Source organism: Leptodactylus fuscus, chromosome 1 (genome assembly GCF_031893055.1).
Source record: "Leptodactylus fuscus isolate aLepFus1 chromosome 1, aLepFus1.hap2, whole genome shotgun sequence".
Taxonomy (NCBI): domain Eukaryota; kingdom Metazoa; phylum Chordata; class Amphibia; order Anura; family Leptodactylidae; genus Leptodactylus; species Leptodactylus fuscus.
In genome coordinates this window covers 123,002,780-123,025,032 of record NC_134265.1, presented here as the reverse complement: position 1 = coordinate 123,025,032, position 22,253 = coordinate 123,002,780, and the positions used below count along the sequence as shown (strand labels likewise).

Genomic DNA, 22,253 nt, shown 5'->3' with positions numbered 1-22,253 from the left:
AATTCCAAACATGATCTTTTTATGTGGGATCGAGATCGGTGATTTTTCCCACAATGCTTTGCTTAGCCTTCACTCTGAGTATACGCTGTATATTCAGTGTGAAGGCTCCGCTTCAGTTCCATAGGAATGAATGGAAGCAGCCGACACACAGCCTTAACCCCCTGCGCGCCGGCTGCCTCCATTCATTCGAATGGAAGGCTAAACTAAATCTCTAGCAGCTACTTACCTCTAGAGATGGCTGCTCTGGTGCCCTCCTTCTTCTTGCCTCGCTGCTCCACCTCCCAGGTTAGTGTTTAAAGCGCTAGGTAGGCGGGGCTTGTGGCTTAGAGTGTGGGCGGGTACAGGGCGGGGAGACGTGACGTCTCCCCTCCCAGTACCCGCCCACACTCTCCTAACTCACCCACACTCTCCTAACCTGGCAGGGAGGGGGCAGCGAAGGAAGAAAAGCAGCATGGAGCAGCAGTGAGGTGAAGAATGAAGGCACGGGGCACAGGACCAGCCATCTCTGGAGGTAAGTGGACACCAGGGGGGACTAAATAGCCAGAGGATTAAAAAAAAAATCCTCTGGCTACTTTAGTGATTCACTACACAGCGTGGATTCTAACAATTGTTAGATTCCATGCTGTATAGTGAATAGGATTGCTTTTAAAATCCGATCTCCGACTAATAAAAAAATCCCATTGACTTGCATTGGGATCGGAATTGGGATCGAGATCGGGTTCGAATGAAAAATGATCGGAAATCGGATTTTAAAATTGATCCTGAAAAGTCAAGATCGGCTCAACCCTACCAAACAGTCCAATAAGCCCCCAACCAGCTGTTGTCTGTTCAAGAGATAGTCAGTAATACAGTTCACCAGAGGATTGTACACTTCCATCTGTTTCATTTTATGGCCAAGGAGGTGTCGATGGTGTTGAATGCACTGCTGAGGTTGAAGACAGTAAGTCTGACTGATGCCGCATGACCAGTGTTTGGGAGTATTTAAAATACAAGTAATTAAAATAGTATTTAAAATACTTGTCTGGTATTTGTAATTAAAATACTTTTAGGAAGTATTTTACGTATTTTAATTACTGTCTAAATTCAAAACAAATGTTGTAATTTAAATAACCCGCCTCACCGCACTTAAAAAAAAAACAACAACAGCGCGAGTCAAGTCATTACTCTCGTATCTCGTGCGAGGTGCGACGAGAGGCAGGAAAATTCCAGCGCGTTCCAGCAACGCAAATCCGCCTTGTAGTGAAGCGTGATGTATTTTTAGTTTTTAATCATCCCGATCGCGTAATCCATTCCGTAAAATTACTTCAAAAATGGAGGAAAATCGTAATTCCAGTGAAGGGGAAGCAACTGACAATGATTCAGATCTCAAAGATCCACATCTCCCTGCAATTTTGGACGGAACTTTTTTCAAAATTAACAAGACTAAATCCAAAGCGGCAGGGGTAGGACAAAAAGTGTATGCTTACTGCAAGGCCTGTCCAAACAAGTTAATCACGGGTCAAATAAACTCAACATCCAACTTCCTTAAGCACCTAAGGCAGGGGTGGGCAATTAGTTTTCCCATGGGGCCACATGAGAAATTGAAATGGTTATAGAGGGCTATGCGTGCTGTGGCAAATTTAGCTCCACCCACTTATACGCTGACCCCACACAGTATAATCCTCCTACAGTCATCTGTACATTATATGCCACCACATTATAATGTTCCCCTCCAAATGTCCCAGAGTGTTACGTCCCTCTCCTGGTGCCCCAGTTTAAACTGGGGGAAACTAGAGGGGACATGAAGCTGGGGCAGCTGTAGGGGGACATTAAACTGGGGGCAACTAGAGGCAGATATGTCCCCCTCCAGCTACCCCCCATGGTTTAATATCCTCCTCCATCTGCCCCTTAGTTTAATCTCCCCCCTCCATCTGCCTTCAGTGTAACTGCCCCCCTACATCTGCCCCTAGTTCCCCCCTCTTGCTCACACATGCTGTCTCTTCTCTCTTCTTTATCATCCAGCAGCCTCCATTGCCAACAGCTTGCTGTTTCACACTGTCCTGTGTGGCTCCGCCCACTAATAAGTCATAGCCTATCCTGGTGATAGGCTGTGATGACGTCTTCACAGGTCCTAGAACGAACTTCCAAAAGATATGCCGTACAAAACAAGGCAGAGAGCCAGATGTGGCCTGTGGGCCATACATTGCCCAGGTCTGACGTAAGGGTAAGTTATTTAATTACATCATGGTTTGGTTTTTATTTTACAATCCCCAACCTGAAGCAAATTTTTCTGACTAAATCAGTGCGTTACCCTCATTGGTTCCAGTCGAATGCTTATTTTCTCGAGCAGGAATAATTCTCTCACCGAGAAGAAACCGCCTGTCGGACAAAACATTTGAAATCCTTGTTCTTCTGAATGCAAACAAGCACATAACATAAATAATGTATAATAACTTTTCGAGTTTTGGAAATAAACTTAAAGGTCTTTTTCCATTTAGCCTACGTTCAATTGTTCCATTTTTTGTTTTTATTACATTTTTTGTTTACATTTTTCAAGTATTTTAGTATTTTTAAAATACTTTTCAAGTAGTATTTAGTATTTCTATTTAAAATACTTCGGGATGAAAATATTTAGTATTTGTATTTAAAATACTTCAGTCATAAGTATTTTGTATTTAAAATATTTTCCCAAAGTATTTTCCTGAACACTGCCCACGACCCTTAAGATTAATATACACACTGTAATAAATGATGATTGCATCCTCCACCCCAACTTTGAAACCGTATGCAAACTGTATGTGGTCCAGGGAGGGAGGGGGTACCAATGCACTCCATTTGGAGAGCTAGCTCAATTCTCTCAAAGACCTTCATAACTTGAGAGATAAGCGCAATTGGATGGTAGTTGGCCTTATAGCTAATTTTAGACTTCTTGGGAACAGGAATTAGCCAGTAAGTCTTCCATAGGGTAGGGACCTTCTGTGCCTTTCGGCTCATATTGTACAGGTACGTAAACACATTGTCCAGTTGGGAACTGCAGCACCTCAGGACCCTGGAGGCAATGCAGTCGACCCAGCTGACTTGCCCACTTTCACTGGACACAGCACTTTCCTAATCTCACTATCCAAGATCTGCCATGGTGCAGTCAGCACCTCCATCCCATTGCAAACTGTGGGCCCTAAGACCTCCATGATAGCATCTCCATTGTCAACCAGGTCAGCATTACGAAATCGATTGAAGAATTTGAATTTCAGGGCGTTGGCTTACTCTCTGTCACCAACAGTAGGATTGTCTCAAGTCTTGAGGCCCCCTATGGTTTTTAGCCCTGACTTCGTTTCAAGTCATTAATAGCCAGTTTGCTCTCCATTTTGGGTTTTTAGGCTAGTTTGTAGACACAGGGACACTCGGGTCACAAACCTTGATATCAGGGTAGCAGTGGAACCCCTGGGAGACCTTCGTCATCAGGGAATATGCCAGACCAAATGACCCGCTTAGCTGCCCACCACCTGGGGTAGATACTGGCCCAGTCATCAGCACATACAAAAATTGTACTAAGTAGTCCTCCAGGTGAAGTAGAAGACCGTGCCAGGAGTCAGAGTGGCACCTAGACCATTTTCCTATTTGTTATCCTTCAATGTGAGTAGCAGACTTCTTTCTCCAACCTCAGTGGTGACAGCACTCCTCTGCTCATCCTATGGTGGTTCTGCAACTAACAGGGTTCAGGTGAGAGCCAGGCCCATTTCTGGACTGTTCCCTAATTGTTAGTTCTCAGCAAGGGTTGACATGAGAAAGCAGGAATATATCCCAGTCAGCGCTGCACCTCTAATTAGGCGAGGTGAGGCGACATCCTCAGGTGGTTCTCCAGAGGGGGGCGGCAGCCCCGGCGATTTATTATTTTTTAAAAACTTTTTTTGCCTAAACTAAAGTCTTACTGCCGGGTGAAGAGGAGATGACAGCGGGTCACTGACACCCCCACTTCCCCTTGTACTATAGGCCGTGGAGGGCGGTAGTGAATAGGCAAGAGCCCAGGCCGCGATCCCACTACCGCTATTATTATACTCAGGGGTCTTTTCAGGCCCCACAGCGGTCCCCCTGCAACCTCTATTATGCCCCACAATCTATTGTGCCACTGCGGGGCATAATATAGGCTGCAGGGGCCGCTGTGGGATATATACACTGTATATACATATATATATAGAGAGAGAGAGAGAGCGAGAGAGAGAGAGAAAAAAACTTTACAGACACAGCTGGATGAAGTGGTCATGGCGGTCCAAAGGGAAGAGACAGGAAATGGGGGAAGACGTCTCCTGTGAGCAGAGGCGTAACTAGGAATGGCGGGGCCCCGTGGCGAACTTTTGACATGGCCCCCCCTTCCTTACTGACACTAAAGACCTCCACCGACCGAACTCCGCCGCATTCCTGCGCGCTCTATTATAGCCCATAGTGGCCCCTACACACATCATTATGCCCCATAATGAACACCCATGAATAATTATTATATTCTTGGGTCTTTTCATACCCCAGAGTATAATAATTGGAGACCGTGAAAGTAACCACTTTTTAATGCATATAGGTTTCTGTTTGGGGGGTCCAAAGCAGACTCCATGAATGGAAACCTGAACGCAGATGTGAACCGGGCCTAAACATCACATTATAAAATACAATTCTAGTATATTATTGTAGACATGTATAGAAGCAAATACAGATAGATAGATAGATAGATAGATAGATAGATAGATAGATAGATAGATAGACATTGATATGCTGTATATACTTACACATATACACATCCACTCACACACATACATTCATATACAACATATACACACACCTATCTACACACATACAGGACTCACACAGTATATGACACATAATGTAAACACATATACACATCTATGCATATTTTATCCAAAAATATACTTACATGTGGCTGTGCAGCTCTGTCTAGCAGTGAAGAGAGCAGATACATCGCACAGGATGTCTCCCTTCACACTCCGATACTGAGGAGGGGCAGGGGTGGAACAGGAAGCTGCTGTGTGCGGAAGCTTTTACAAGAAGCATCTGCAGCCCTGCGTCTACTGCCGTTCTTCTACTTATGGTAGGGAAGGTATGGGGCCCTTGAGGGTGTGGGGATATTAAGGAGCCTATTAGGGGAAAAAAACCTGCAGGGGTAGCGGCTGTCGCGGGGCCCCTAATGTCCCGGGCCCTGTGGCAGCTGCTACCACGGTAGTTACTCCACTGCCTGTGAGTATTACTGCACAAAATATTACTGCATTGTATTTATTGTAATGTTACCGCTAGCCCCCCCCCAAAAAAAACCCACTGCCTGAGGCGGACGATCAAAAGATGAACAACACTCCCCCCCCCACCCCCACCCAAGAGGCAGCAAAGAGGCTAGGTTCACCACCAGTGGCCCAAGGGGATAGGAACGACAGGGACGCAGGCCATTTGTGTGATTTGTGAGGCACACTGGGGTAGATGCAAGAGCAGGTCAGGTGTGGGTATCAAACATCAGCCAACGCTTGAGGGCAGGGACAGAGGGGGGACAGATGAGGAGTAAAGGGCAGATTGGACTTGGAGATATTGCAGCCATACTCGGGCCACATTGGAAATCACATAATGGCCCCCATGTGTAACATAGTGCCCCACAGAACCTACACATGAAACATTATGGCCTCCATATGAAAAATAATGGTCCCAACATTCAGTGATGTTTATATTACATGCTGCACTACATACAGCACATTACATGCATTTAATATAAACCAGTGGTTCTTAGCCACGGGGAGTACATCCTGGGACACATACCATAGGTTAAGAACAACTGCTTTGGAATGAATATTCTTTTGCTGGGTCTCACCAGCCTGAATAAAGTGATACTTGAACCTCATAATTGGCTGTAGTCCATATCAAAGTTTGCAAAAAAGACCTCAATTTATCTTACCATTTATCTCCAAAACCCAACAGAAGAATAATACTATAAAATACACACAAATATGTATTTGGGTGCATCCACACGGAGTAACGTGCCACGTGATGTGGCACGTATACGGCATGTGAGACTTTGCGCGCCATAAAAGCTCCCATTGATTTCAATGGGAGCCTGGATCGTATACGCCGATATATGATCACAGCTGCAAAATAACGCGGCGTATACGATCCAGGCTCCCATTGAAATCAATGGGAGCTTTTACGGAGTGCAAAGTCTCACACGCCGTATACGTGCCACATCACGCGGCACGTTACTCCGTGTGAATGCACCCTTAATTATGTTTCCAAACCAGAGATTGCTGCAACCATATCAAGTAGAAAGCAGTAATAAGAATAATAACCTCTATACTATATCCCAAGACATTTACTATTAATCTGAATACAGTTCCATAACTAATATCTGTCCCTTGACCAGTTACAATTAGGCTTGGGATACAGTATATGGCAGCTTTGGCTGCAACATGTCATGTGGCTAAAGATCGTAATGTTGTCTTGCCTGCATTGCTAGAACTGTGGTGCTGGATCAGCAGGGGAGCTAAAAGGCAAGTACGGCTTGTTTATTTATTTAATGCATTTTCGCACCGCTGCCTCATTTTGTTTTTTATTCTGGACAACCTGTTTAAAGTGAGTCTGTCACCATAACCCAGCATATCAACCCAGCCCCACAGATAGATAGGTTAAGATCACCTGAATGAAACAGTGCTTTCCCCCTATGAATCAGGGCCTCCGTCGCCGCCTACCTCTTTGCAGCAATGGCCTTGCCTTGTTACTCCAAAGATTTCATTTGCATATTGGCAAAACAGTATTTTCACGGCAAAAGAGTCAGACTCACAAGTGGAAAACACTTTTTAATTCAGGTGACCCTAACCTATCTATCTACGGGAATGACTCATGGTGACAGATTTCCTTTAATGAAAACTGGGATCCTGTATCATCAGCTTAAAGGGGCTCTATCAGCAAAATCATCCTGATAGAGCCCCACATATGCGTGAATAGCCTTTAAAAAGGCTATTCAGGCACCGCTAAAGTTATATTAAACTACCCCCCAGTTTTAAAATAATACCCTAAAAAAGAATGTGATCTACTTACCCATCATGCACGGTGGGCGGGCATTCAGGGTCCGCCGTCTTCTTCATCCACGCCTCCTCTTCCTTCGATGTCCTCGAGTCCCGTCTTCCTCCGGCGCTCGCGAACTGACATTGCTAAAAAAAAAAAATGGCCTGGGCACATGCGCAGTAGCATGTTGCTTCTACTACGGCTACTGTGCATGTGCCCAGGCCATTTTATTTTTAGCAATGTCAGTTCGCGAGCGTTGGAGGAAGACGGGACCCGAGGACATCACAGGAAGAGGAGGCGTGGATGAAGAAGACGGCGGACCCTGAATGCCCGCCCACCGTGCACAATGGGTAAGTTGATCATTCTTTTTTAGGGTATTATTTTAAAACATGGGGGGGTAGTTTAATATAACTTTAGCGGTGCCTGAATAGCCATTTTAAAGGCTATTCACGCATATGTGGGGCTCTATCAGCATGATTTTGCTGATAGAGCCCCTTTAATGTCAAGGGAATATCCCAACATCTAAAATATTAGTGAACATCTAGTATTATGTACCTTGTTTAATTCTTTATATGAAGTTATCTAAGTTTCTCTTTGTGAGTAAGAAAGGGAAGAGAGCTCACGCATTTTTTTCTTAAAGGGATTCTATCATTAAAATCACATTTTTTCTCGATCACACGTAGGAATAGCCTTAAGAAAGGCTATTCTTCTCCTACCTTTAGATGTCTTCTCTCCATCGCCATTTGGTAGAAATCCTGGTTTTCGTCTGTATGCAAATGAATTCTCTTGCAGCACTGGGGGTGGTCCCCAGCGCTCAAATAGCGCGTCTTCTTCTGGCGCTGTGTTCAAACTTCTACGCATGCGCAGTCAGCTCAGTCCTCGGGCAGAGCTGACTGCACAATGCCTGGCATACTCAGTATGCGCTGTACTCGCATAAGCGGCCACAAAAAAATTGCTGTGCGCATGTGCAGTTGGCTCTGTCCGATGCATGATGGCAGAGCCGACTGCGCATGCGTAGAAACGCCGGAAGAAAACGCACAGAGAGGCCGGTCCTTAACAAGATGGAGGCGGCACTGGAGATTTCTCTCGCAGCATTGGGGACGCCTTCAGTACTGTTTGAGCGCTGGAGACCGCCTCCAGTGCTGTGAGAGAACTCATTTGCATGCTGAAGAAAAATGGGATTTCTATCGAACGGCGGTGTGGAGAACACATCTAAAGGTAGGAGAAGAATAGCCTTTCTTAAAGGGGTATTCCCATGTCACAGTCTTCACTGCTGTAAAATCTTCTTTCTTCCTGGTTTCTTGCATCATTTGGTGGGTGGGGTTCCACATGCAACCTGCCATTTAGCTCCGCCCCCAAATTACCGTGTACCTCTGCCCACCCATATTGGACTATGAAGTACAGGCAGCAGCAACTCCATTCTGTGTTACATACAGACACTGCCTGTCTCTGCCATAATGAACACAACTGAATTAGCTAGCCTGATAACTGGGAGAACAGAAGAAATGAAAGCAGCTCCTCTCCCCTATCTGAAAGCAGGAAGTTAGGTGTAGACACAGGAATAGCTAGATACACAGGCTCGCTCCCTGCACTTAGCCCCTCCTCCCTCCCCCCTGAGAGCAGGCAGATACATCACTTGACTTTTGAGCAGATAAGTCAAGGGCTATGTCAACAATGAATTGAATAAAGTAAGATAGTGGAAAAACAAAGCAGTTTTGCTGAAGCAGTGTATTTAGGAAAAGTCTTAAATCCACATTAACAAGAGATATAGATAGGATCCTTGTAATGGGACAACCCCTTTAAGGCTATTCCTACATGTGATTGAGAAAAAATGCATTTTAATGATAGAATCCCTTTAAAGAGACTTGTAAAAATAAAAAAAGAAACACCCTGGTTAATGTAAAAATTTTATTCAACATAAAATATTCAACTTACAGTAAAATCCAAGTCAACAAGGCATTGTGGACAGAAGAGGTCATACAACAAGCATCTTACACAGAGACGTTCAAACATTTAAGTGCATTCATCAAAAGTCTGTACATTCAGACACACTAACATTCACTTTTCTGTCTGCTCTGTTGCATCTGCTGACATCATACATACAGTGCCAAGCAGAAACAAGCAATGATTCAAACCCAGTTTCTAGCTAACCTGGGCTAGACCATTAGTATGAAATGATATGGTCCACTTCATTGTTCTGTATAAACCAGTATCCTCAACATCAAATTTTCCTGTGAAAAGTATGCACTCTTGGCTTTCAATTGCATCTGCAGAGAATAATGAATCTATAAGTTGGTCATTGCATCAAAGTCATCTGAATATGTTGGTTGTCACAAATAATCTGTCAAGATCCTGCCATGGGAATACAAAAATGCCCTCAGTATACTTCTAGGTAACATGTGACCTTTGTATAGAAAATGACTGGATTCCTGTAATAACGTCTGATAAAATGGACCAGATTAGTCTTAAAATGTGGTTCAATTTTGATATGCCTTCCATCAAATATGGCTAAAGGTAATCTACTTTACAAGTATAAATGAAATTCATTATGATACAATGTAATTTAGTAGAGGCTGTAGATAAAGGGAGCATCTTATTAGGTAAGTGGACCATAATATTTTATAGTCTATAAATTAAAGGTTATCAGGATTATAATCTGTAGATGCAACGTATCGATTTATTTGTCTTCAGATAGAAATAATAGGTATTGTTCAGCATCCAGCAGTTCTCTAGGTTACTCTGTAACTAATGTGTTGACCTCGAACACATCAGCATTGAGAAGCCATGACACATTCAAAGCTACTGAGTCATTTCGGGGTAGAATCACATCCAGTGCTGACTACTGCTTTTGTTGTTAGAGCTAAAAATACAACTTGTTATTTGACTCTTTTCCTAAATGAATGGTAATTACCAGCGTCCATTTCTATCCCCGTATCCCGTAAGATCAGTTCTGCACATTTTTAACCCTTCACAAGATTTTAAACACATCCTTATCCCATTACCATAGCAGTGCTGTTTATTGCAGCACACTGACCGTTGCTGACTGTTCTTTAATTCATCCATGTAATGGTAGATGTGAGACTGAAAGGCTGTCCGTGTGTGGTGTGTGAGCAATGGGTAAAGTGAGGGGTCACTCTTGTGAGCCAGAGTTTGAGGGAGTGACTCCAGAATTGTGTGCACCTCTTCCCACCATCTCTTGACCCCATTCTCTGTGGCTAGACTCTTGAAGACCTCGGCCTTTGGTTTCAATGGGGAGAAAACAAGAAGCCAATGCTGCCAGGAGACAACAGCCACTGTATACCAACACTGTGAGATATATAGAAGACTCAAGCATCACCTGCAAACAGACAAAAGGATGCATCATAAGAATTGTGTGTAAAAATGTTAGTTATTATTTAATGTCAGATATTAAGTACAAAATGTAATATATATATATATATATATATATATATATATATATATTATGCTTGAGCCAAGAACCTCTCTTTATAATGACAATTATATAGCAATATAAATGATAAATAGAGATGTGTGTGAATTTACATACATGTTCATAGCCTATGTAAGAACATAGATATGAACATAATTCTTTTATTTTGCTTACTTATATAGTGCCATAATATTCTGCAGGGTTTAGCAGACATTGTGAATCATTATACCACATAGGCAGTATGCCTTTGGCGTGTGGGGAAGAGTGTGTGTGTGTGTGTGTGTGTGTGTGTGTGGTGGGCAGAGTACCCAAAAGAAACCCACGCAAACACAGGGAGAACATGTAAACTCCTTGTAGATGTTGTCTTTGGTCAGAATCAAACGTAAGCACTGAAAGGCTGCGGTAATAACCACTAAGCCATCATGCTGCCCATAATTTGTCTCTTCTGCCTAATATTACATAGCTAGTAACACATTGGGCAGTACAATGGTCAACTGCACAACACCGGAGTGTCAACTATATCCTACCTGTTACCACCAACTCTCAATGATAAATGCAAGATTGGGCAGAAGAGCAAAGTTACGGGGATAGTTTAAGATATTGCTTATCTGGTCAACAGCTATCTCCTCTGACCTGCTTATTTCCTGGGAGAAAATGGCTGCCAGGCATATTTGGTGGTAACTAATACTAAGGGCAACAAAGAATTAAAATCCAGTAATCTTGCCCCTTGATTCCCCCAATAGTAGACATCAGAAGACGGCTAGATTTACCTTACACACATTAGACTTTAGATTGAGTCAACATTAATAGAATACAATGACAATTATCTATGGTGTATTGTCTAAGTTGTTGCACCAAATGTTGTAAATGTTGTAATTCACAGTAAAAATGCTTCTGATTTTTGCTGTGTGGTTCTTACCTGCACTACATAAACTGCAGCATAACCTCACTGTGTAAATAAACCCCAAAGATTATTGACCACAAGGGCAATAATCAAACCAGATCACTATTGATTGATTCCATAAATCCTCAAGTTTTAATTCCAACAGTAAAAACTATAAAGTGTTACCTGTGCAATAAAAGGTGTAACTAATGCCCCCACACGAGCCATCCCACTGCATGTTCCTAGACCTAGGGCTCGTGTAGCTGTTGGGTAAACCTGCAAAGGTAAAAGATACAAATGTAAATGATAATATACCAAGATACAACTGAAGAGATTCTCTCAAGATTATTTAAAATATTCTCCAAAAGAAAAGATGAAAACAATTGTCTTTTGCAAATAGAAGTAGAAATTACAGTGACATAAATGCTGTTTGCTGTTTCCTTTTCCTAATAATGAATGGAAAAAGATTTGTTACACATCTCCCAAATGTCTTAAATGTAAATCCAAAACCATAGAAACTGATGCCAAGATGGCTTCCCAGATCCAAGGAGGTAGATGTCAGTATTGCAGTATCAACAAATGATGGAGTCCAGCACCAAACAACTCTTTTTTTTTAAATACAAACCTGGAGCACATGAGGATACACAGCTTATGAGTTTCAAGGTTAATATCTCTTAGGGCTAGTTCACACAAGGCAAGTTGGCAGCGGATTATGACGTGGAATCCGCCTTAAAATCCGCTGCTCCCATTGACTTCAATGGGATTGAAGTAGATCAGTAGATTACAGCAGAGACCTGGCAGATATGGTGGCTGGTCAGTTCCTGAGCGGCTGCCATACTTAAATACCCCACATCCACCATAATAGTACTGTGGATTTCAGGAAGGGGTTAAACATGCTTTCATCACCCACCACTGTCCCACTTCGCCATGAGGAAGGGGCTTGGACCCTGAAACGCGTAGGCGGTTAAGCATCGTGTGTCTATTGTCCTATGTAATCCGAACACGTTTTTTCATGTAAGTGCTGTGTCATTTTTTCATAATTATTGTCACTGGTTTACTGTCAAAGCAAAGGAATTACTCCCTTTTTTTAAATGGACTAATAAAACATAATGTTTTAATCTAATGCAAAACTGGTTGCTGGATTACTTTTGGATTTTTTCTTGAAATTTGTATTGGTACCTGCACCGGCAGGATTCCATGGTTATCCGTGCACTGGTAGTAGCACAGAAAAGAATATTTTGTCGCACCAAGACCACGAGAAAAACCACAGGGCTGTGAACGTTCTTTTTTACACACCACTGTCAAACCCCAGAGTCGTAACATGAAGCTCCTGGGCCCTAATGCAAAATCTATAATGGGACCCCACTTACCATGTGCTATCTACAATACTGGTATTGTCTTATGTTGCTTTACCTATCCTTTATTGATAACTACAGATCCATTTCTAAGCTTCCCTTCATCTCAAAACTCCTGGAATGCTTGGTCTATTCTCACCTAATCCACTATCTTCTGCTAACCCTTCTGGACCCCTTACAATATGTTATTTTTTGTGCATTACATGGCCCTTACACAAGTCTCTAAAGCAGGGGTCCTCAAACTTTTTAAAAGGTGGGCCAGGTCACTGTCCCTCGGACCATTGGAGGGCCGGAATATAGTTTAAAGGGATTCTACCATTAAAATCACATTTTTTCTCGATAACACATAGGAAAAACCTTAAGAAAGCCTCTTCTTCTCCTACCTTTCGATGTCTTCTTTGCCCCGCCGTTTGGTTAAAATTCCGTTTTCTGTCGGTATGCAAATGAGTTATCTTGCAGCACTGGGGGCATCCCCAATGCTGCAAGAGAACTCTCCAGCGCCGCCTCCAACTTCTTCTGGAACGTCGTCTTTATGCAAAATAGATTTTAGTTTTTCAGTGACATAGAATCAATTACCTGTAAGATCTGGTTTCGATAGAAGGAGTTAAAAGTAACATACCACGGAACAGACGATACTGACACTTAATAAAAAAGTAGCAGTTAAAAACAAGTAACATTGTTAAAAAGTAACATATCACGGAACAGGCGATATTGATATTTACTAGGGATTAAATGATCACATGATGAATTGGGTCCGGTCATGTGACCATATATCACATGACCGGAGGAATTCTTCCATATGTACCTTATGGGTAATACCATGAGGTCATGTGGTTTGTGGTTTAGAGTGAGGCAACATGGGAAGTCAGGTGATCTCAGAATGACGTATTATGGGAGGTCACATGACCGAAGGAAATGTCAGTGCCTGAAAAGGAAGAATTAGGGGAAACTAAATAAGGTAACTCCATAGAACATTCTATAGTTGGTTGAATTTTTGCATAATCGGTAGAATTTCTGAGCGGGAAAGGCAGTAACTGTATGGAATATTTTGGGAATGTTATTTGAGTGTATTTATAATATTGAAAGATAAATCGCGATAAAAACGCATAGTAGAGGAAGGGAATCGCATAATGTGTACGGAGTAACAGTGGGGGAATATAAAATAATATACGATTGTAAGAACAAAATGTAATAACTGAAGTTGTCAAGGTACAGTGGACCATGGAAACACATGTATGAAGTTGTTGTTATTTGTTATGTATGAAATATGTATATGTATTTAGGGGTTAATTGTTCTTATGGGAGGAGTTTTTAAAAGGTAGTGAGTGTCTATATAAAGGAAGTTGGAAATCATTAGAGTATGCCATGAGGAAGGGACCGGACGTGTCCTGAAACGCGTAGCCGTATTACGCCCTACTGTGGTTGCCATGTTTCCATTTTAATGAATTGAAAATAAAGATTGGAAGTTTTTAAGACGTCGGGAGGTTATGGATCTTTTTCGTTTTGGGTCGTCTTTATACGTCTTCTTCTGGTGCAGGCAGAGCCGACTGAGCATGCCCACAGGCCACAAGAAAATGCTGCTTACTTACTGTTCAAGCGGCCATTTTTCTTGTGGCCGCGGGCATGTGCAGTTGGCTCTGAGCGAGGCCCAAGGCATACAAGTTTCACTGCCTGCGCCGGAAGAAGACGCATGAAGATGACGTTCCAGAAGAAGATAGAGGTGGCGCTGGAGAGTTCTCTCGCAGCATTGGGGACGCTCCCAGTGCTGCAAGAGAACTCATTTGCATACCGACAGAAAACAGAATTTTAACTGAACGGTGGTGCAGAGAAGAATAGCCTTTCTTAAGGCTATTCTGACGTGTCAACGACAAAAACAGTTTTTAATGGTAGAATCCCTTTAAAGCTGACCCAGCGGAATGCACACACCGAGCATAAGTGTGAATGCCCCCGAGGTGTTATTAATCCTACAGTAAGATATTATAGTGCTTACTTCAGGGGGCACAGATAGGGTCTGGGATCCAGGAAGTCAGCAGGCACTAAACCAAACCAGTGAGGTGGCTTTGACCACTGTAATTTGGGCTGCCTCAGGTCAGGTCACGTTGCTATGGTGACCTGACTGACGAAGTGACGCGGAGGGGCATAGGCAGAGGGGTACAATTGACTATACCGGGACAGGTCATGGAGACAGCGCGCTTCACTTTACTGATTGGAGGGCACTGCTCCTGATGTCTGCGCGATCTGCTCTGTCTCCGGTGTCCGCCTGTGTCCTTCTGTCACATCGCAAGTATGCGATGTAAGGAGGATACCGGAGGCAGATCACCGGTATCCTCCTTACATCGCATACATGCGATGTGACAGGAGGACACAGGCGGACACCGGAGGCAGAGCAGATCGCGCAGACATCAGGAGCGGTGCCCTCCAATAGGTGAAGTGAAGAGCGCTACATGGCCTGGACCGAGCGCCCCAGGAGCTTCATCATAAATGCGCGCCTGCCGGTGGTGCCGGCGGGCCGGAACAGATGTGCTCGGCGGGCCGCATGTGGCCTGTGGGCCGTAGTTTGAGGACCCCTGCTCTAAAGTCTCCTGACAGCTAAATCTAAATAGAACAATTCTTTTCTTATTTTTCTGGATTTCTCGGCAGCTTTTGACACCCTAGTCCACCAACATCTCTTCAGTATGTTCCACTCTATTGGCCTTAAAGACACTGAGATCACTTTTTTTCTTTCTATCTTTCAGACTATTCATCTAGTGCAGGGGTGCCCAATACGTCGATCACGATCTACCGGTCGATCGCAATGGACGTATGGGTCGATCACGGGATGCTTCTTCACAGCGCAGGCTGAGAGTTATCTCTGGACACTGGCAGGCTGAGGCTGCGGCAGTCCCGCCTGCCAGTGTCCGTAGATGACTCTCAGCCTGCGCTGTGAACAAGCACTTGCAGGCCGCTCTTAGGGATGGAGGGGGCCGGGGTGCTGCTTCTTCACAGCGCAGGCTGAGAGTCATCTACTGACACTGACAGGCGGGGCTGCTGCAGCCCCAGCCTGCCAGTGTCCAGAGATAACTCTCAGCCTGCGCTGTGAAGAAGCAGACAGCGGGGATGCCTGGGCGGCCACCACTCATGATCTGCCCGCCCACATGCCCCGCCCTGCCCACAGACACGCCCCACCCCAACTACAGGCCCGTCCCGGCCCCCGCCCACAGACCTGCCCCCGCCCCACCCACAAGAAGTGGGTAGTCGAACTTAGGGCTTGGTCATTTAAAGAAGTAGCTCACATGCTGACAAAGTGTGAGCATCCCTGATCTAGTGTATCGTTCTCTTTCACTACTTCACCACTTGCCCTTGCTGTTGCAACTTGTTAGGGCTCAGTCCTAGGCCCCCTCTTCTCTTCTCTCTATAACGTCTCCCAAGACATCACCCCTGCTCTACTACAGAACACCAGTGACTGTCTCTCTGCTGTCTCTAATATCATATCTTCTCTTTGACTGAAACTGAATCTCCCAAAAACTGGACATCTTGTGTTTCCATCATCTACTAACCGACCTAACCCTATTATCTCCATTTCCATTTGTGGATTTACCAAGTCTGAGGTAGCATGTCCATCGTCTCAATGCAATGGACTCTCTAATTCATTATTTCATTGTCATTATTCCTCTGATTACCACTCGTCTTGACTTTTAAAATTCTGTACTAATTGATCTTCCACTTACTAATCTTGTCCATCTACCTTTTTTTTGTTCTGTTTAACTGCTACATAGATGCATCTACCTTGTGCTAGTCGCTGCACTGGTTGCCTGTCCACCACAGAATATAACTTTTTTTCCCACAAATCTCTCCACAGTGCTGTATCTCCCTACAAGTCCAAGTTCTACCAATTTTGCATTGGGGTTTAGGAACTTCAAGTAATACCTCTGCATTCAATCTCGTTAAAATGTTCAGATGGGTATACAAAGGTGGCCATGGACCTACCTCCGGTGTGTAAACATAGGCAGCTTGGAATCCACCCGAAATGAAGGCTCTTGCAATGAAGAGTAAAACAGTAAGGACATTCCTGAAATGCAACAAATACAAAGGCAATTACCTATACAGATCTACTACAAAATCACAGTTACATTTAGAATATTTTCAGCAGCAGGTCATTTGGATAATGGCTTGTGCCAGTAGATACCTGCACAAGGAAATACAGATTTTTATTATTCTGATCTTTTTTACTATTAGAAAAATGTTAAAAATACTTCACATACCGTCCAACACAAAGAAAAAGAAGAAGGGCACACAGCGAGAAAACAAAGAAACAGATGGCCATTGTCTTTTTCCGGCCTAGTCGGTCAATGATCCATAATGTCACCAACACACCTTGTATGGAGAAAAGTATAAAAAAAAATAATAAGACGAGTCAAATCATTGCAATCCCAGTTCACATTGTTGATATGGTATATACAAAACAGGTTCCTGTCACAGTTTCAGGGCTTCCCTTTCTGGGGCAATCACCCCAGACTAGGGCAGTTCCCAACTATTTACTAAAGGGTAATAAACCATAGGCATACTGAAAGTACAGGACAGGTTTTGTAAGTGAATTAGTTTTTTCGTTATCATCCTTCTTGGGCACTGAAATTTTTAGCGCAAATTTGGTATGAGTTATATTTTCAACACTAAACTTTTGTATTAAAGTTGAACTCCCATAAAAAAATATTATTCTCTGGCCCATTAGAAAGGCACATGATGTAAATTGTATTAATGGTGGCTGCATTTGTGAGATATCCACTCTTTTCTGGTCCTCATTTATGTCATGTGACCAGCAATAAGCCTCACGTAAGTCTCATAGGAATGAATGGAGAAACTAACTTCCTGTCCACACATACAATGCTGTTTCATTTTTAGAATCTGAATATTGGTCACATGGCAGAGCAGAGGACCAGAAAAGAGCAAGACAACACAACAGCAACACAACCACCAGAACAAGATTACCTGTACTACAACTACAACTTACATCATGAACTTTTCTAATGGGACAGACACTAAAAACACATTACCACTCAAAATAGGTATATAAAAATAAAGTTGAATTATGCATCCATCAAATGTTGGATATCAAATGTTTTTCAAAATATAAAAAGACTGTATTAAATAATGTATATAATATAAAATATACAGTATACCATATAGAAAATAAGAAATAATATAACAGAAAAGACTCAAACAAAAACATAAAAACAGTTCAGTGTTTAATGCAGGTAGGCTATGTTTTTATAGTGATAGCATTTGTACATGATGTGGATATTAATTGTATATATTTGATATTTGACGTAAAGGGAAACCCTGGAAATGACTGAGAACATGAATCATGGGGAGAAGAAAGAGGTCCAATGAAATACCACTAGAATGGATATTGCCAATGCATACTCAGTCAACACCTGTTGTCTCACTCACCTGGAAATTCAGATAGTGTGGTCCATAATAAATCTGTGTAATCCTCCACAGTTAAATATTCACAGGAGAGACTACATTTTGGCTTTACTGCTTTTCTGCGGCTGGAAACTGGGAAAAACAATATTAATAGAAGATATAAAGTATTTGCTATTCAGAAACCACAGCAACATAGCTGCATGATGAGGTTAGATTCATAATGGATACATAATAATAATTTAATAACTAACTACTACTTAGGCAGGGTTTACATCTGTTTCGGAGTCTCCAATGTAGAGACTGCCAGAAGTTGGTAAGAAAAATGTCCTGCGCTGAGGACTTTTTTCTCTGCTGCTTTCAGTTTCAAAGTGGCGGACATACAACAGACCCTGTTATAGTCAATGGTGTCCGCCGGGCTCCATGTGTAACTGCTGTATTAGCAGTTCGGCTCTCCCTCATATGTAACTGTAGTTATCTTGTCACTTGACCTCCTGCTGTAAATACTCAAAACAATCAATGAATATTGATAAACATGTTGAGGCAGATTTACTATTTCTAGCTTTTAGACCAGTGGTTCTCAACCTTTCTAATGGCGTGACCCCACAATACAGTTCCTCATGTTGCGGTGACCCCATTCAGTTTGGAACACGCGTCCATAACGGCGTGCGTTCCAGCTAAATAGCGCTGCTGCAGACAGTAGCGCGGCTTCTCAGTGGCTAAAGCCATCAGAAATATGTATTTTCTGATGGCTTTAGGCATACCTCCCAACTTTTGAAGATTAGAAAGAGGGAGAAAATATGCGGCGTGTGAATCTAGCTCCACCCACTTTTATGTTGACTCCGCCCATTCTCATTCATTTTTCATGTGCTCCCACACAGTATAATCCTCCTACAGTCACCCGTACATTATATGTCCCCCGCCATCTCTCCCCCAGTTTCATATAACCCCTTCATCTGCCCCCAGTTTTATGTCCCCCCTCCATCTCTGCCCCCAGTTTCATGTCCCCCTATCTCTGCCCCCAGTTTCATGTCCCCCATCTCTGCCTCCAGTGTCAAGCTGTACCCCCCTTCATCTGCCCACAGTTTCATGTCCCCCCATCTCTTCCCCCAGTTTCATGTCCCCATCTGTTCCCCAGTTTCATGTTCCCCCATCTCTGCCCAAAGCTTCATGTCCCTCCATCTCTGCCCCCAGTGTCATGCCGTCCCCCCCTTCATCTGCCCACAGTTTCATGTCCCTCCATCTCTGCCCCCAGTGTCATGCTGTCCCCCCCTTCATCTTCCCACAGTTTCATGTCCCTCCATCTCTGCCCCCAGTTTCATGTCCCCCTATCTCTGCCCCCAGTTTCATGTCCCCCATCTCTGCCTCCAGTGTCAAGCCGTACCCCCCCTTCATCTGCCCACAGTTTCATGTCCCCCCATCTCTTCCCCCAGTTTCATGTCCCCATCTGTTCCCCAGTTTCATGTTCCCCCATCTCTGCCCAGAGCTTCATGTCCCTCCATCTCTGCCCCCAGTGTCATGCTGTCCCCCCCCTTCATCTTCCCACAGTTTCATGTCCCTCCATCTCTGCCCCCAATGTCATGTCCCCCCCCCTTCATCTGCCCCTTCATTATGTTCCACCTTAATGTTTAAAACAAAAAAAAACACTTACACTCACCTTCCAACGCTCCCTCGCTGCCCGCTCACTCAGATAGTTGTAGCCGCAATGTGACGTCATCACATCGCGGCTACACATACAGAAGCCGCAGCACAGCGTTAAAGCAGGAGCTGGCTGTGTCAGCTCCTGCTTTAATCGCCTGTGTTTTCAACTTATCGGCGTCCTCTGGGCGCCGATCAGTTGAAACCGGGATATACCTCCCACCGACCGGGACAGTTGGGAGGTATGTGGCGACCCCTGTGTTTTGGTCGTTCGACCCCCGCTGGGGTCGCGACCCACAGGTTGAGAACCGCTGTTTTAGACAGTGCAAACTTAGACAGTTTTAAAATGCACCAGATTTATCACAGCGACTTTTTCAGGATGATAAATTTGGCACGTTGTTAGACTGCATAGTATAGGTTTAAAATGCCCATGAGTTGGTTTAGTTTCCAACAGAGAAGTGCACTAATACGTTGTTTCCATTATACCTATAGAGAAACCGCCAGTGTTTCCATAGGTATAATTGACATGCTGCGATTTCCAAAACTGCAATGATTTTGGAAAACGCAATGTGTCCGCTGCCCGTATTTTTTTGCAGTGTGTTGATGGGATTCCCTTCTATTATGCAGGGACTGTAAAATACCAAGTTTTTTCTGCGGTGTTTGGCCCCACTCCGGTCCGGGCCTAAAACAGTTAATAAATGAGTTTTGTGACAGTTTTGGTGCAAATTGTATCAGAATTTTTGTGGGTTTTCAATTGTAGATCTGCCCTATTGCCTAGCAATAGTTAAAAACAGTGCATGCCATCTGTTCATTATCTGTGTTGTAACATGTAAAATCTACTAGTAGACTAGTAGTAACATCAAATGTGAAATAGTTCAGTTTCTATATGATAACTGTTTTGTGGTAAACATACATTTTGTGGGCATAATTTTGGAATGACTAACTGATGTAAGGCTGAGTTCACACTATGCATTTATGCTGTGTTTTTGAAAAGCGTAACAGTATGAATCCAGCCTAAGGTCCGGTTCCCATCTGCGTTCAGGTTTCCATTTGGGGAGTCTGCTTGGGGACTCCCCTAAACGGAAACCTGTACGCATTAAAAAGTGGTTACCTAAAGGAAACCTGAGGTCTCCATAAACTACAATGACGTCCGTGTGGTTTCCGCACGAAACATGCGGAGGAAAAGTGCTGCTTGCAGGAATTTTCTCTCCGCATATATCGTGTGGACACCTAGCGAAAACAACACAGACCTTATTATAGTCTATTGTGTCCGTGGGTTTCCTTTAGGTAGCCACTTTTTAATGCATATAGGTCTCCGTTCGCAGGGGAGTAACCAAGCAGGCTGAATGCAGATGTCAACCAGGCTTAAGAAAACTGCAAAATATATATTAGCCATTACTGATAACAATATTGATTATGTCTAGAGGAGCCATGTTTGAATTTGGTGGAAACTAGAGCAGCAAAAGCTGGAATCCTTCGATATTGAAAGATTCTAGTTCCATTCATTGAAAAAGTTATATGATGAATTTGCTACTTACTACTACATGCATCTCCAGCCTGGAAAAGTTCTGTTGTTAAGAGAACCAGCCCATAGTATGAAAAGGCATTGGAAAACCTGTAATATGAAATGAGGTCTATTTTATAAGAGAATGTTCAAATGGTTAATTTCCGATAGACAAGACATTATTGTATTGCACATCTGCTATAATGGCTGAAGATGATTTATTCTCAGATGAATAGGTAACATAACTACTTACCATATAAACCAAAGCAACAGAGTTGTGCATCTGAACTGAGGTGAAAAAAGGTCCCGTATTTTACCACGATCCTCCTATGAATATGGAAATCAGTTACACTTGATAACCCCAATGTCCGTTCTATGTCTAGAGGATTTGTGTCATTGTGCATACAGCAGGACATGGGCAATAGGTTTACTTGTTGGGCTACAGAATGTACAAAACATAGATTGGCCAATCCTGTAAAAATAATTATTGCCAAACCTGATGCTAAATGTATAAGTTATTAAGTTAATTTAATCAATTTTCCTCGTCATCCTTTGTATTCTTTGCTATCATTTTTGATACAATTTTGATTACTTCATATTATGTTAAAGCCAATGCGAGGATTAAAAGCTACACTAGACGCTGTATATGCGGAATTTTACCTGTTTGCTCATTAGCGTCAATGTACAAAAACATTTTATTAAGTTGGATTCAATAAACATTATTATTTTACTATACACAATGGTATTGAATAGACATCACCACTGACCGTATGAGTAGAACTGGAACAACTTATATGGGGAGCAAACATGAACACTTACCTGCCTGGATAAAATAAGTTTTCCCAAAGGCATTGGAGCACCATTCTCTGTTGCTATACGCTTTAAGGTTGCAAGGGCTTTCTCTTGATTTCCAGACAGAACATCATATCTAGCACTCTCTGGTAACCACTATAATAATAATAATATGCATAGATAAGTCAAGTAACATTATCAGTAAACACACTGGATGATTTATCATCA

The 22,253-nt window shown here is 43.0% G+C and overlaps 1 protein-coding gene across 1 annotated transcript in view; it reads right to left on the bottom strand.

The window, feature by feature from the left end:
- Positions 1-8,917: 8,917 nt before the first annotated feature.
- SVOP (SV2 related protein) overlaps positions 8,918-22,253 on the bottom strand; it is a 47,167-nt gene continuing 33,831 nt past the window's right edge. The window contains exons 9-16 of the mRNA XM_075276602.1: positions 22,053-22,181; positions 21,487-21,560; positions 21,268-21,344; positions 18,119-18,226; positions 16,933-17,044; positions 16,658-16,739; positions 11,523-11,612; positions 8,918-10,360 (exon numbers count right to left, since the gene is read on the bottom strand). Coding sequence (XP_075132703.1) covers positions 10,154-10,360; positions 11,523-11,612; positions 16,658-16,739; positions 16,933-17,044; positions 18,119-18,226; positions 21,268-21,344; positions 21,487-21,560; positions 22,053-22,181 — 879 coding nt within the window. The 3' untranslated portion in view covers positions 8,918-10,153. The remainder of the gene's footprint in view (positions 10,361-11,522; positions 11,613-16,657; positions 16,740-16,932; positions 17,045-18,118; positions 18,227-21,267; positions 21,345-21,486; positions 21,561-22,052; positions 22,182-22,253) is intronic.